This window comes from Setaria viridis, chromosome 9 (assembly GCF_005286985.2).
Source record: "Setaria viridis chromosome 9, Setaria_viridis_v4.0, whole genome shotgun sequence".
NCBI lineage: Eukaryota > Viridiplantae > Streptophyta > Magnoliopsida > Poales > Poaceae > Setaria > Setaria viridis.
In genome coordinates this window covers 18,866,181-18,880,773 of record NC_048271.2, presented here as the reverse complement: position 1 = coordinate 18,880,773, position 14,593 = coordinate 18,866,181, and the positions used below count along the sequence as shown (strand labels likewise).

The following is a 14,593-nucleotide window of genomic DNA, read 5'->3' as shown; positions in this document are numbered from 1 at the left end:
CTCCACAGCTCCACTGTTAGCCGAAGTGAATTTCCTGGCTAGAGTTTCCACTGATTTGGATCCGTTTGCCTAGCTTTTCTTTTTTCTGGACGCGCCGTTGGGGAGGTGGGCGGCGAAGGTGCCCCCGCGCGCCTATGGATGGCATCGTGATGCCGCTTCTGCGGTCAAGCCAACGGCCTGGCGTGCGAGCGGGGAAGCGAGGCGGCCGGGAGTACAGCGCGCGTGGTGGCGTTCAGGGGCGAAGCTAGGTTTGCCTGGTGCACCCTTGTTTGCGCAGAAGGAATCTAGTGCAATTGTAAACTAGTAGTAAGGGGGTGTTTGATATCAAAAGCTAAACTTTAGCCCCGTCATATCGGATGTTTGGATGTTAATTAGAAGGACTAAACATGAGTTAATTACAACACTAATTGCAGAACCCCTAAGTTAAATCGCGAGACGAATCCATTAAGTCTAATTAATCCATCATTAGCGAATGGTTACTGTAGCACCACATTGTCAAATCATGGACTAATTAGGCTTAATAGATTCGTCTCGCGATTTAGCCTAGTGGTTGTGCAATTAGTTTTGTAATTAGTCTATATTTAATACTCCTAATTAGTGTCAAATATCCGATGTGATAGGGGCTAAAATTTAATCTAGGGGAGCCAAACACCTTGTGCATGTGTACCATGGTAGGTCAACGTAGCTTCGCTGGCAGTGTTGATTTGGTTGGATGCTGGAAGTGGTATGTAGCAAGCAACACAGTTTTTTAAGGTCTCGCGAGAGCGGTGAAATTAAGACGAGGCAATGTGACGTCGAGGATAAGACGAGCCGCGGTGCCCGATAAAAGCCGCGTGGGCGGACGACATTTAAGTTGGATTATTTTACTAGCGTGCAACAGGGAGCCTTTTTTCACCAACACCCTTAGCAACGTCTGCTAGTAACTAATAATAAGCAAACATGAACTAGTCACGGTCGATGGTCGCCCTCCATAGTTGCTATTCCGCTCGGATATTGCCGCTCTTACATTTAGCGATAGCATCAAATCCAAAAGCATCGTTTTTACAACGCAATTGCCTGCGTTACTGCGTATCGAGGGCATCGAAATAGTATGGTACTCATCTTAAAAAAAAGATCAGTATCGCAGTCCTTATGGAAAAGCCACATGTACATGGTTGCATATTTAAAGCCCTCGAGGCACACGCACCAGATGTACCAACGGGCCACCGCGGCAAGGCAAGTGCAAAAGGCTACAGAGCAGTAGGCCGAGCAATGGCGAGCAGCAAGCTTGCGGTCATGGCGGTGCTCGTCCTGCTGCTGCTGGTGTCCGCCCGAAGCTATGAACAAATCCCCGCGGTGATGACGGTGAACGGGTTCCAGCGCGGCGAGTCCGGCGGCGGGCCGTCGGAGTGCGACGGCAAGTACCACGACGACAACCTGATGCTGGCGGCGCTGTCCACGGGGTGGTACGAGGGGGGCATTCGTTGCTTCAGGACGATCCGCATCAGGAGCACGCAGACCGGGCGCACCGCGCTCGCCCAGGTCGTGGACGAGTGCGACTCCACTCGCGGCTGCCGGAACAACATCGTCGACACGTCCAAGGCCGTGTGGGCGGCGCTCGGGCTCGACACCGACGTCGGCGAGGTCCCCGTCACCTGGTCCGACGCCTGAAACGCAAGTTCTCTGGAAGGGTTCACCTGTTGCGTGCCACCGTCTCCGTCTGAGAATGTTATCGTGTCGTTGCGTGCCACCGTCTCCGTTTGAGAATGTTATCGTGTCGTGTCAAGTGTCATGTGTTTGTGTTGTTTTGTTGCTCACACTTTCTATGCATCCTTTTTTTTGCCAACAACACAGTTTTGCTCATTCTGTGGCCAATCACCGTTAGGTTATTAGGTTGGGACATACTCCCTCCGAGCGTTATGTGATTCGCAAAGTAAAAAAAAAAGCTCATAGCTATACATCTAGATATACAATATATCTAAATACATAGTAAAGTCTATGAATCTAGAAATACTAAAACGATCTACAATTTGGAACGGAGGAGGTAGTAACAACACGTCTGCACCCACCACGTTGCGGAGTAGTTCTACTGCACTCTAGTAAAGCTGGCATTCGAAAGTAATACTCATCAAAGAAGAACATGCGCCTGAAATTTTGGATGTAAGAGAGACTCCGGCACCGCAGGATGTGCAGGATGCATCTGTGCAACTCGACCACGGCCAGCTTCTTCTTGCAGGTGTTGAATCACTCATCGTGACCATAGGCGTACTCAAATCTCAGACAACACAAAGTTCATGATGCAGGGTTATAACTCCAAGCTTTTTGACATATATTTACAAAAAAATCACTTGGACGAATCAAGTTAAGAATAAATCATAATGATTTACGGTTCATAAGAAATTAATTTGAAATCCGCAAAACAAATACTGAACATGCAACATCACCACCATTACATTGAGAGCCTAGTTGTCTCTTAGACTCTAACCAATGAATTCCAGTTTCCCCATAATGATGTATATTCTTTTTTAGTTTCTACCAACCTTTTGTGTGTCAGTGATATAACAAACACATGTCTTCATAGTAAATGCTTCATGCTTGAAAAGTTGAGTATGTCCTAGAGAAGCTTTCCATTGGCGTGTAGCTGCTTCACTTCAAGTGTATCTCTCCCACCCTACGCGCTTTCTGATTTTTCCATCCTATATAAACACATGGAAATAAAGATATTTATAACATGTTAACTAAGAATTTAGAAGCATTCAAGTTGATCCGATATCTCTTACATACAAATAGAATTTACTAAAAAATTACAAAATGATCCAAACAAATGATGTAACTGATGTAGGGCGAGAAAACTTACCAGTATGTCAACCTCAGTTGAAGGTAGGATAGAATCCAATATTAATTCCATATCAGTAGTTGTAGAACAAACCTGAAAACACAAAAAGAGTATGAAGAGATGGAGAGTTTTCTGAAATTAGCAGCAAAATATACTACCAGGGAAATGGTCTTCTGTACTGAATGGGAACCCCCTTTAGTATCGATTGTGCAACCGGTACTACTTATTTGGTACTGAAGGGGGTTCTTTAGTACCGGTTGAAATAACCGATACAAAAAGAGTATTAAAAATTTTTTAAAAAAGAAATTCCGACCGCCGCCGCCCTCTCCTCGCCCGACCCCGCATCCCGCCTGCCGCCCTCCCCTCCCGCCTCCGCTCTACGCCCACCGCCTCCGCCCTCCACCCGCCCGCCTCCCTCTGCCTCCTCCTGTTGGCCCTGCCGCCCGCCCCCGTCGCCCGCCCCCGCCGCCTGCCACCGGGGGCTTCGGGAGAAGGAAGAGGGAGAGGGGAGGAAGAAAAACAAGGTGAGGAAGAGATAGAGCGTGCGGGAGAGATGACGGGAGGGAGATATATGGATAAGGCGTGGGGCGACAAGTGGCTCCTTTAGTACCGGTTGGGGGCACCAACTGATACTAAAGGGTGCACATTACTACCGGGTGGAGCCCCCACCCAGTACTAAAGGCTCAGGTGGGGGCTCCACCGGGTACTAATGTGCACCCTTTAGTAGCGGTTGGTTCCCCCAATTGGTACTAAAGAAGGTCACTGGGGACTATCCGTTAGGTTCGGTACTAATGCTAACATTAGTACCGGGCTCAATTATAACCGGGTGCTGGAGGAAAGGCCATTTCCTTAGTAGTGATAGTCATAACCCTTGAATCAAGTTAAGCATGGAAACTTACTTTCTTAAAGCCGGCGATAAGCGTCAATGGTACCCAACCCTGCTCATCCATTTGAGCCCTCAAGTAAATGTCCTCGTCCAAGTTTTCAGTACTGTCAAAAGGGAAAAAATATCAATGAATTAACCAGTTGGCAATTACAATATTTTATACACTTGTTATGAGTTTGCAGGAATTACCTGAAATAATATTCTATTTGTTCGCGGATCACTTGTCGCAGCTGCTCTGGAGTCTGCTGATTTTCCTGATTTGGAGGAGTTTGCTGCCCCTGAACTGGTTGCTGTTGCTGCGGCTCCGTTTGCGAGGGGCCTGCTTGCTGCACCAAATTTGGTTGCATTGCGTGGGTCTGTGGTTGCATTACGTGGATCTGTCCATACTGCATGCATGGCGGTAGGGATCCTTGTAGGGGTGGAGCAAAGTACCCTAGTACAAATTCAAAAAACAAATATAGAAGATGAAATCGTGTAATATGATCCTATGCATAATGACAGTTTCACCTACCAGGATATCCATACGGCATGCCATAATAGTAGTAGGGGTATGGCATCGGTGGAGGAACCATGCCCATGAACGGCGGCGCCGGATGCATATGGTGCGGTGCATCGATGTAGCCCATTGGAGGACCCAGCGGCCTATGCCCCGGTCCACGGTGATCGTCCACGTAGCCCCTCCCGCGTGGCTGCCCGTTGAACCCTCCGCGGTGCTCGTGCCTTTGCCAGCCGCCGCCGCCTCTGTTGCGGTAGGCGTTGCCATTGACGTTGATGTCGCCTCTGCCATTGGCACCACTGCCGACCGGCGGCCTCCTGCTTCCTCCTCCTCTGTTGTAGCCTTCGCCGCCGCCACGGCCGTGGGGGTGCGGCACGAAGCGACCGTTCTGCTGATGGTGGCCTCGAGCACCTTTGTTGTTGATGCTCCGGTGGCTCGGCGGCTGCTCCGGGGCATCAGCACGCCTCTCCCTGCTGTAGTTCGGCCCGTGCATGGGCGAAGGTACCACGGCAGCAGCCGAGCCGGCGCGATCGCCGTGACGGCGAGTCGAGGCGCCGGGGCTTTGTGAACTGATTGATCCCTGCTGATACGATCAAGACACGAAAGTAGTAATGTTAAGATTAAAACCTCATCTACATATATAGCCAACAAAAATTAACGTGCCGGTACCTGTTCAAGGAGAGGAGCCGCGGTTATAGGAGCATCTAGAGCGGTGGAAGAAGACGATGGCGATTTCCCCTTCCCCTTCCCCTTGGCCGCCGCCGTGCTGCGAGACAGCTCTGGCCAGAGCTCGTCGGCGACGCCCAAGACGGGCATGCAGACGTCCGCAGGTGGCAAGTCTTTCCAGGCGAACGGGACGGGTTCGTTCTTCTTTACTGGCGACGTGGCGTCGTTCACACCGGCCTTCGCAAGGGACGCGCCGTCGCCGGCACCGGAAGCCATCGTGCTCGAAACTAGACGTTGTCTTCTACTCCGGCAGCGCCATCTTGGAGCTTGGGTTTAATTGAGCGAGAGAGAGTTGTACTTGGAGTCGGCTTCGGGTAGTCACGCGCGGGCTCACGGCAAGACGGCCGGTGTTAGTATCGGAGTCGGAGACGCCCCGTCGTTTTTTCCGACCTCCATGATCGCCGGCTCGTGCCGCGCGTCTTTGGTTTCGTTTACGGGATCTTGGGTGGACTCACCTTAGTTGAAGGGTTTGTTTGTTGAGGAGTTTGATTCGGTTACAGACTTAATTACAGTAGTAGATATCTTTGATGGGCGTACACGTAGGCACTCCGCCACGCAGACAGAGACAACACGAGAAGGCACAATTAAGCAAGAAACATATTACAAAATTCTGCTCTGATCGATCGATCGATGGATCAGTAGACGAACTGCTGGTATGTGTTGTAGGTCTGGCCGAACTGCCACCACGCCGGCGCTGCGTTCAGGAACTGGATGTACTGCCCGCCGGTACTGGTCACGGCGAAGCTGAGCCCCTGGCCGACGAGCCCGGCGAGCGCCTGCCAGTTGGCGCCCCAGTTCCTGGACATCTGGATCCACCCCGTCTTGTCACCCTTCACCCAGGCGGCTGCCACGGAGCCGCTGCCGGCGAGGTTCTGGATGTTGACGAGCAGGAAGTAGTTGGAGCCGGCGATGCTGAACCGCACGCCGCCGCTGCGCGAGCACTTGACCTGCTCGTAGAGGACCGGGACGATGCCGGCCTGGACGACGCCGATGCTTTCCCACGCCGGCTGCGACATGTCGAAGTGAGGGCGCCCCGGGCCGCACCAGCCGCCGTTGGGCAGCGCGTAGTTTGGCGGGCACAGGTTGGTGGCCGTGACGGTGACGGTGTTGCCGGGCTTGCAGTACTGGCCGCCGGGGCGTGAGCCGTCGCACGTGATGGTGTAGCACTGCCCGCACGACGCGCCGTCGTTGAACAGCACCGTGCTCAGCGCCGCGTTGTTGATGCCGTACCCGGCGTTGTACAGGTTGTCGTACCCGCACGCGCCGCCCATCGTCCCGGACCCGTCGGCCCCGCCGTAGAAGGTCGCCGTGCCCGGTGACCACGCCGCGGCGCCGGCCGCAGCGCACGCTGCCAGAACACCCCACATACCTAACCACCTCGGCGCCATGATTGCGACCTTGCTACGAGTACGAGGCTATACGAGCACGTACCTCGTAGTAATCAGAAAAGGAATGGATTATCTTGTCGTGTGCTTTGCTGCAAGCTGCGACCTTGGTGGCTGATCTGCCTGCAGGTTATACTAGTGCTTAAATAGGAGGAGGAAGTAGAGGCAGGCAGGAGATTAAGGGAGCTTGGAGCTGAAACTTGTCGAGTAGGAGAAGATCAGATCAGCAGCGATAATGTCGGTGTCAATCGATGCATCTCATCTCATTCTCATGTCATGGAACACGTAACGCGCGGTACGAACTGGAAGCACATGCTGCTCAGATGGCAGGTAATTGCTTGTCTTTGACTTTTGATTGCGCGTCCATGGCAACGGTTGATCAGAGCGCGGGGGCTGATTTGTTTTTCGCAACCAACACATTCCTTCCACACGTAGGCGCGGCGCTTAGTTTAGTGCGTGGATCCAATCAGGAAGCGTTTGTGGACGGATGATGCGTTTGTGGCATGATTCCGGCTTAGATTAGAGCCGTGGCATGATCGAGTGTCAGATATTGTGTTGAATATTTGTACAATCCGGTTACGATGGGACTTAAGTTGTATTTAGCAGTATAGGGTAGAGTCCGTGTCATACTCTGTAACCCAAGCCTCCTCATAAATATGAGAGGGGAGCTGCTGTTGTAATCATGACGACAGGCTCGCGGGGGGAGGCGGCACGATGCCGGGACCCCGAAGCGACCGGTATTGTGGTATTGGGGAGGAGCGCCCGTAGTCATGCCCCGGGGATGTAGGCTTCGGCCAAATCTCGTCAACAAAGATCATGTCTCCGTTGTCGTTTATAATCGTGCAAGTTCGTCTCGGTAGATATAATCGGCGCTTCTGCTGGTGGAGATTATTAGGTGGCTCGTCGTCGCGAAATCTAATTTCTCCCATCGAGCATGTGCGTTTGTATGGTTGGAAGAACAATGTAAGTTGCTAGTTGTGGACTTCCTGAAACTTTTAGTGTTTATACTGTTAGCCTGTCCAGGTTGGCAAAAAGCATGGATTCTCTGATTCTCCAGCAATGGGGATACAACAGATGCTGTGCTTTTGTTCTTGTATAGGTGTTTATGCTTGTTGGAGACCTGTGTGAAAGACGGGCCAGAGGTTGTTAGTGAGCGTCTTGCAGGCATATCAAACTTTGAATTTTGACAATGCCATATGTTCAAGTTTTGAGTATCAGTAATGGTAATAAGGTTCCATTTCGCCAAGATTCCAAGCCATTTCTTTGTGGTGTAAGCTAAGCTCTCCCAACAAAATACTCGATGAGCCCTCAAACAAGTTTGCTAGGTGCCCAATTCGCACCGGGGAAAGGCTAAACACGAGGGATTTATTTTTTGCATTTAGTGTTTCATGCTGTCTGCCGACAAATGTGTCATAGATACCTGTTGTAAGGACCTTAAGGGCGTCAGCACATGCCCATAACTTCTAGATTTTGACATGCTCGAGCTAATGATTGATTCCCAGGCATGCTTTTTCATTGCTCTAACTCCCGGGCTCCCGCCATTAAAATTTCTTAATCGAATAGAAAATAGCTTAAGTTCGCCACGTCCAAGCAAATCATGCTAGTAATGAAATCACCACATGCTTCATCACTTTCCAGTCCAATTATTAACCGCGTAATTTTGGGTGACATGTGCTTATATAATCGGCCGTTCGTTGACAGTTTCAGTGAAGCTAGTTTGGATTGGGTGGAGATGCTTTGCGTGCTTGATTGTTTCGGTTTCGATGAACAAAACCAGAAGAGTTTGAGTTGGTGAGTCAATCATTATGATGTACAAATCAATGCTAAAATGTTGCAATTGTCACTTTGTGATTTAATTTGGCATGGGATCCCATATTGTAATGCATGACATCAGAAAGGCTATTTAGAGGCATGTCATCATATTTAACCAAAAAGCACATCTTTGGAAGTGTTGGAGTTTACTCTCTCTCCAATATAGTTTTTTTGATTTAGCTAAGTGCGCCATGAACAACAAACCATCAGTCTTAATAATTACCACATTAGACTAACTGATAAGAAAGATCTTGTGCTTTTGTTCTGCCGTGGACTTAGCTCCCTGTTGATTCGCTCTTTCCTTCACGCGTCAGTGTCTGTGGGTGGTTGATGGTGCTACGCCAACTTTGTGTTCCAGGGTAACTGCCTTTCATGTGCATCTATCAAGTGTCTTTGTAGAGGACTAAGAATTTAACCTAGCAATTTTTAAGAATCAGCAATTTTAAGGATTAAGTGTAATAAGAGTCGGGCTAAAATACTATCTCCTTTTAAACCACTATTATTTAGTGCTGTGTTGGATTGCGAAGGAGTCATAATGATCCATTACCACCTTGCACCTTCTCATGGGGTACTGAGATATTACAAATGTTCTCCCGAGAGAGGTGTTGTTCCTTATACTGCGGAGATCTGAATTGGAATGCCTGGCTGACAGAATCTTTGACACGTGGACTCTTATAAAAACTCTGTTTTCTCTTTAATGAAATATGTGCAGTACATGTAATCGGGAAACATAATGTGCTTTTGTATCTACAGGTTGAAAACAAATGCAGGCCATAGGTACATGTGGCCTCGGGCCTCCCTTCTTGCTTTGTCTGAGCATCACATAGGAGAGATGCCACGGTCAGACGGCCGCCAAGTGCACCCACTCCGGCAAAATTACGAGGACGCACTTGCCATCTTACCCAACCGCAAGAAATCGCAAGTTTTAGTAGTAGAAGTTCTGGTAGGTGGTGTAGGTCTGGCCGAACTGCCACCACGCCGGCGCCACGTTGAGAAACTGGATGTACTGCCCGCCGGTGGTGGTCACGGCGAAGCTGAGCCCCTGGCCGACGAGCCCGGCCAGCGCCTGCCAGTTGGCGCCCCAGTTCCTGGACATCTGGATCCACCCGGTGTTGTCTCCCTTGATCCAGGCGGCGCCCACGGAGCCGCTTCCGCCGAGGTTCTGGATGTTGACGAGCAGGAAGTAGTTGCATCCGGCGATGCTGAAGCGCACGCCGCCGTTGCGTGAGCACTTGACCTGCTGGTACAGGACTGGGATGACGCCGGCCTGGTAGATTCCGATGTTCTCCCACGCCGGCTGCGACATGTCGAAGTGAGGGCGCCCCGGGCCGCACCAGCCGCCGTTGGGCAGGGCGTAGTTGGCCGGGCACAGGTTGGTGGCCGTGACGGTGATGCTGTTGCCGGGCTTGCAGTACTGTCCGCCGGGGCGTGATCCGTCGCACGTGATGGTGTAGCACTGCCCGCACGACGCGCCGTCGTTGAACAGCGTCTGGCTCAGCGCCGCGTTGAGCACGCCGTACCCGGCGTCGTACAGGTTGCCGTACCCGCAGGCGCCACCTGCGTATATACCAATCTATTAGTACGCGCGCAGCTAGCAAAATTCGTGAGGCATTGTAGCTCTTCTACCGAAGTGTAACTGTGCAAGGCTTGCAGGCTTACCCATGGTGCCCCAGCCGTCGGCTCCACCGTAGAACGTGGCGGTGCCCGGAGAGCCCTGGGCTGCGGCGAGCGCGAGGCACGCAGCAAGGAGGACCGTGCATAAGATCAGGGACTTGGCCATATCCACGGACACCAATGCAGAGGGTAGCTGCAGGGAACGAGATGGAAGTGAAGGTGCGTTCGTGAGGACGAGGTGTGGCCGGGGAATAATGCTGGCTTTTGGCTTTTGGCGCTAGGGACGCCGGTGCTTAAATAGTAGAGGAGGCGTCGAGGCTAACTGAAGAATTTCTTACTCGCGATGGTTGGGGATTGGGGAATGATTGTCGTACACTCGTACCTCGCGTCAGAACCTAGTCAGACCTCAAGAAATGCGTGTTCCACTTCCATGGAAGCAAGCACATGCATCCAGGTGCATCATCCACCGCCGGACTGGCTGGCAGGCTAATTAAGCTCCAGGGCCTGACTTTGGAGCTGGAATGAATCATGGATGCAGGCTTTGAGTATATATTTTCATATGCTAATTAATTACCTTAATTTAGATACCTTAGCTTAATCCGTTGAGAAAATTAATTCGCATTATTGTGAAGGACGGTGATCAACTAATTAATTAACCTGACTTATTTAATTTCCACATTAGTCGAAATTCTGCTCGTCCCATACTATGTGATTTTGGAAGATTTGGCAACCCATCGGAATCATGAATTTTCTTTGGTGGTGACTACCCAAGTACTTGACGTTTCCGATACTATCCACAAAATTAAGGAGGCTGTACATTTACTCTTTTGCTCCCTGTTGGTTCGTACGCTCATCACCACAGTGGCAGGGCCGGCGTCAGAAGCCAGCATTCGTAGGGGTGTTTGGGAACACCGGGCTAAACTTTAGCACCTATCACATTGGATATTTGATACTAATTAGAAGTATTAAATATAGTCTAATTACAAAACTAATTGCACAGATGGAGTCTAATTCGCGAGACGAATCTATTAAGCCTAATTAGTCCATGATTTGACAATGTGGTGCTACAATAACCATTTGCTAATGATGGATTAATTAGCCTTAATAGATTCGTCTCGCGAATTAGACTCTATATGTGCAATTAGTTTTGTAATTAGCTCATGTTTAGTCCTTCTAGTTAGCATCCGAATATCCGATGTGACCCTGCTAAAGTTTAGCACCCCGTATCCAAACACCCCTGTCTGATTATGATTATAGGGTAAGGCAGTTTCTCCTTTTGGCTTGCGGGCATCAAATAAAACGATTCGGAGAGAGTACAACGTACCTGTTGCAACGATCATAGCGAATCAGTGCGCGCCTGTAACTTACAGCCTTTGACTTGCGCTAGCTATTGACTGATTGCTAGGTCTTCTACTCATTGTTCACTCGTCTCTTGCCCATTGAATTGCTTAGTCTATCCGGCAAACATGCAACTTCAGGTTTGGCATCCATGCAGATCATGATCTAGTAATGAATGTTCCACTATGACTAACAATCATTTCTGGTTGGTTTAACCGCGTAAGCTGGAATGGTTCCTATTTCTATAATCCACCATTAATTGACAATTTCAGCTAAGCTGGTTTAGATTGGGTGGAGGCGATGATGATGAGTTAGTTAGGGACGTTGCCTGACCATTTTGGATGAAATAGAACAAGAAGAATATGAGTTGGTGAATCAATCATTAACAATGTGCAAGTCATTGCTTGGATGATGTTGCAATGATCATGTGCTTTGTGATCATTTGATTGAATTATTGCATTCCATCATGAAAGGCAATGCAATCTTGAGTTATCGCTTCAGAAAGTGTATTGCACTACCTAAGTACATACATATATAACCAAAAAGCACCTTTTGTAACTATGTACGTGTGTGGGGTTCTCTCCGGTGTAAGTTGTTAATTTAGAAAATTAGATAAATGTTGAATCAGTCTTGTGGTTCAATTACCAAGTTAATTATACTAACCAATAAGACCATTTGGTTATTATATTTTTGCCCTAGTAGCTCGACAGAAATCAAAGGGAAGTACACAGTCTGAAAGAGAACGTTATGTATATTGTGCATTTCATGCCTCAATGAAACAGGACAAAGGTGTAGCAAACATGGTCCCAAATAGGCTATTAGTTTGTGATTTTGGTGATTAATGTGACAACACGGTCATTAGAACTAACAAAGTATTTAGAATATATCTTGAAGGTATTTTAGGTCATAACAAAGCAAGACAAGCAAAGAAACAAAGAAAAGACGCACCAATGCATTGCACAGACGCAATTTGGGGTCCCACCAAATCAGTCGGTGACTTGACAGGCTACACGGGTTTTGGGCACTGACTCATTCGGTGAGGTCAAGGCCATAACCACTGAATCAGTCAGTGCTAAGGGCGCATAGCAAAAAAGACACCATCGGATGATCTGATGGCTCACGAGGGAGCGTCGGAGCTACCATCGGATGAATCGGGGCATTAGGTCGGTGCTGGTTTTTGGGCACTGGGAGGTCAACGACTAGTAGCACCAAATGTTCCGATGCTAGCAAAATCCATACCATCGGAACATATGATGGTACACTTTAACTAGGCATTGGAGCAATGGCTCTTTAAGTCCTTGGGCTATTTATACCCCCTCTACTCGCCCATTTGGAGTTGCTAGAGTGTGCAGAAGTTCATTGGAGATCAAGACTCATCAAGAACACATCCAAGCCACTAAAAGTGCATAAGTGATTAATCAAAGGTTTGGCACAAGCTTAGGAGAGTGATTAGTGCTAGCATAGGCATAGAGAGTAGAGAGTGCATGGTGTGTGAGGGATATGGGCTTTTTACTCTTGCAGCATCAACATCAAGATTAATTACCTTTATAGCCCAATAGGCTTTATGTTCAAGTTCAACGGGAAGGTGGTATATTTTTCTATAGAAGAATTGATACGGGGTCATACCTATAGGTATTTTGTGAGCCGTCCTGTATGCCCATAATGCTCTATCTAGCTTCTTTGACTAATCCTTCCCTCCTTTGATTACCGTCTTCTTCAAGATATCCTTTATATGTTTATTAAAAGTTTGCACTTGTCCATTTGTTTGAGGATGATAGGTTGTAGATACTCTATGTTTGATCCCTAATTTTGATAGATATTTGCCAAAATCTTTTCTCGTGAAATGTGATCCTCCATCGCTGATCAAGATCTTGGCACTCCATACTTGGGAAATATTATAGTCTTGATCATGTGAATCGATTCTTCCATTGACGCCTTCCGACATGGAATGGTTTCTACCCATTTAGACACGTAATCAACCATGACTAAGATGTGCTCTATACCCCAAACGCTAAATAAATCCACCTGCAAATTGTAGTTCAACGACATAGAATTTCTAGCTGAAATATTTCCTGTTCTTTGGCATTGCGGGCAAGTAGCAACGAATCTCTTTGCATCTTCATGCATCTCTAGCCAATCAAATCTGCTTGCCCAGACTTTTGCTTGAGTTATGAAGTGTCCATAATGTTGTCCATATTCTGATGAATGACATTTTCGAAGTACCGCTTCTCTTTCTTCTCTTGGGATGCATCTTCTTAATACTCCGTCTGCTCCATATCTATATAGGTAAGGTGCAGACCAATAGTTTTTTTTGCTTTCAGCAACCACTTTTCTCCTTTTATTCCTGTGTAAGTGATTTAAGGGAGCTCCTTTTATTGCTCTAATAATGTCATTCATTCAAGTATCCTTGTCGAGTATTCTATATAGATGATCGTCTCTCATTCGATCCTCCATAGGCTCTTTTCCATCATCTTGTTGATAGATTCTCGACAAGTGGTTAGCCACCACATTTTCTGATCCCTTTTTATCTCTGATCTCCACATAAAATTGTTGTAGCAGCAATATCCAACGAATCAGACGTGGTTTAGCATCTTTCTTGGATAAAAGATATTTAATCACAACATGGTCGGTGTACACAATCACTTTGGAGTTCACGATATAAGATCTGAATTTTTCAAAAGCGGATACTACCACAAGCAATTCTTTCTCCGTGGTTGCATAATTTATTTGAGCCTCATTTAAAGTCTTTCTAGCATAGTAAATTGTGTGTACCTTTCCTTCATTTCTTTGTCCAAGGACTGTTCCAACAGCATAATCACTTGCATCGCACATTATTTCGAAAGGTAGATTCCAATCTGGAGGTTGAATGATAGGTTGAATGATAGGTGCACTGATAACAGGAGAGGGGCAGGACCCATCACCACTGAGAAGTAGGCGGCCATCTGGTTGTAGGTGCCGTTGGCAGCTTTCACCGCGGTGCTGTACGTCTTGAGCCAGATGGTGGGGGTCAGAGCAGCCATCGTACTTGTCGTTGATGGCCGGCTTGAACGAGGTCGGCCACTCAACAGCCCTGAGGTGGGGAGTGAAGGTGGCGAAGCCATTGATCATCGTGTCGTCATCGTCGTCGAGGTTGTACATGACGGGTGGTGCCCTGGGGCGTCCACCGTTGTTGCGCCTGGGCGGGACGTAGGCGTCTTCAGGGGCACCATGCAGTCGTAGTCGGCGCGGTGACGCATCTTATCTTCTTGTCGTCGGCGGTCCTCCTGTTCCAATTCGCGACCGTATCCAAGAGTGCCATAGTCGCGGTCGTACTCGGCACGATGGCAGAGCTTGGCCTCTTGCCGCTCTTGGTGACGGTTCTTGAGGTCGGCGCGGAGGTCGCGACGGTCACGTAATTCTTCATTGAGGTCACGTTGCCGACCTTGTCTGCCGCGATCCTCGCCTCTCCTACCACAGTCTTCACCATCGCCTCTCCTGCCGCGATGGCGGTTGTCGTGGTTGTCGAGTTGACGGTTGTCGTT

At 48.7% G+C, this 14,593-nt stretch overlaps 3 protein-coding genes across 3 annotated transcripts; 1 reads left to right on the top strand and 2 right to left on the bottom strand.

Annotated features, from left to right (window-relative positions):
* The first annotated feature begins 1,172 nt into the window (after positions 1 to 1,172).
* LOC117835744 (putative ripening-related protein 6) lies at positions 1,173 to 1,814 on the top strand. The gene has a single exon (XM_034715074.2). It carries the CDS (start codon positions 1,252 to 1,254, stop codon positions 1,648 to 1,650), a length of 399 nt encoding a protein of 132 aa, XP_034570965.1. The 5' UTR covers positions 1,173 to 1,251; the 3' UTR covers positions 1,651 to 1,814.
* A 3,649-nt stretch (positions 1,815 to 5,463) lies between these two features.
* On the bottom strand, positions 5,464 to 6,782 carry LOC117839657 (expansin-A31). Its single transcript, XM_034720048.2, has one exon. The coding sequence runs from the start codon at positions 6,309 to 6,311 to the stop codon at positions 5,559 to 5,561; it is 753 nt and encodes a 250-aa protein (XP_034575939.1). The 5' UTR covers positions 6,312 to 6,782; the 3' UTR covers positions 5,464 to 5,558.
* A 2,010-nt stretch (positions 6,783 to 8,792) lies between these two features.
* On the bottom strand, positions 8,793 to 9,987 carry LOC117835404 (expansin-A31). The gene is made up of 2 exons (XM_034714763.2): positions 9,780 to 9,987; positions 8,793 to 9,677 (listed from the first exon to the last, which is right to left on the bottom strand). The coding sequence occupies exons 1-2, from the start codon at positions 9,898 to 9,900 to the stop codon at positions 9,046 to 9,048; spliced, it is 753 nt and encodes a 250-aa protein (XP_034570654.2). The 5' UTR covers positions 9,901 to 9,987; the 3' UTR covers positions 8,793 to 9,045.
* Between the last annotated feature and the right edge of the window lie 4,606 nt (positions 9,988 to 14,593).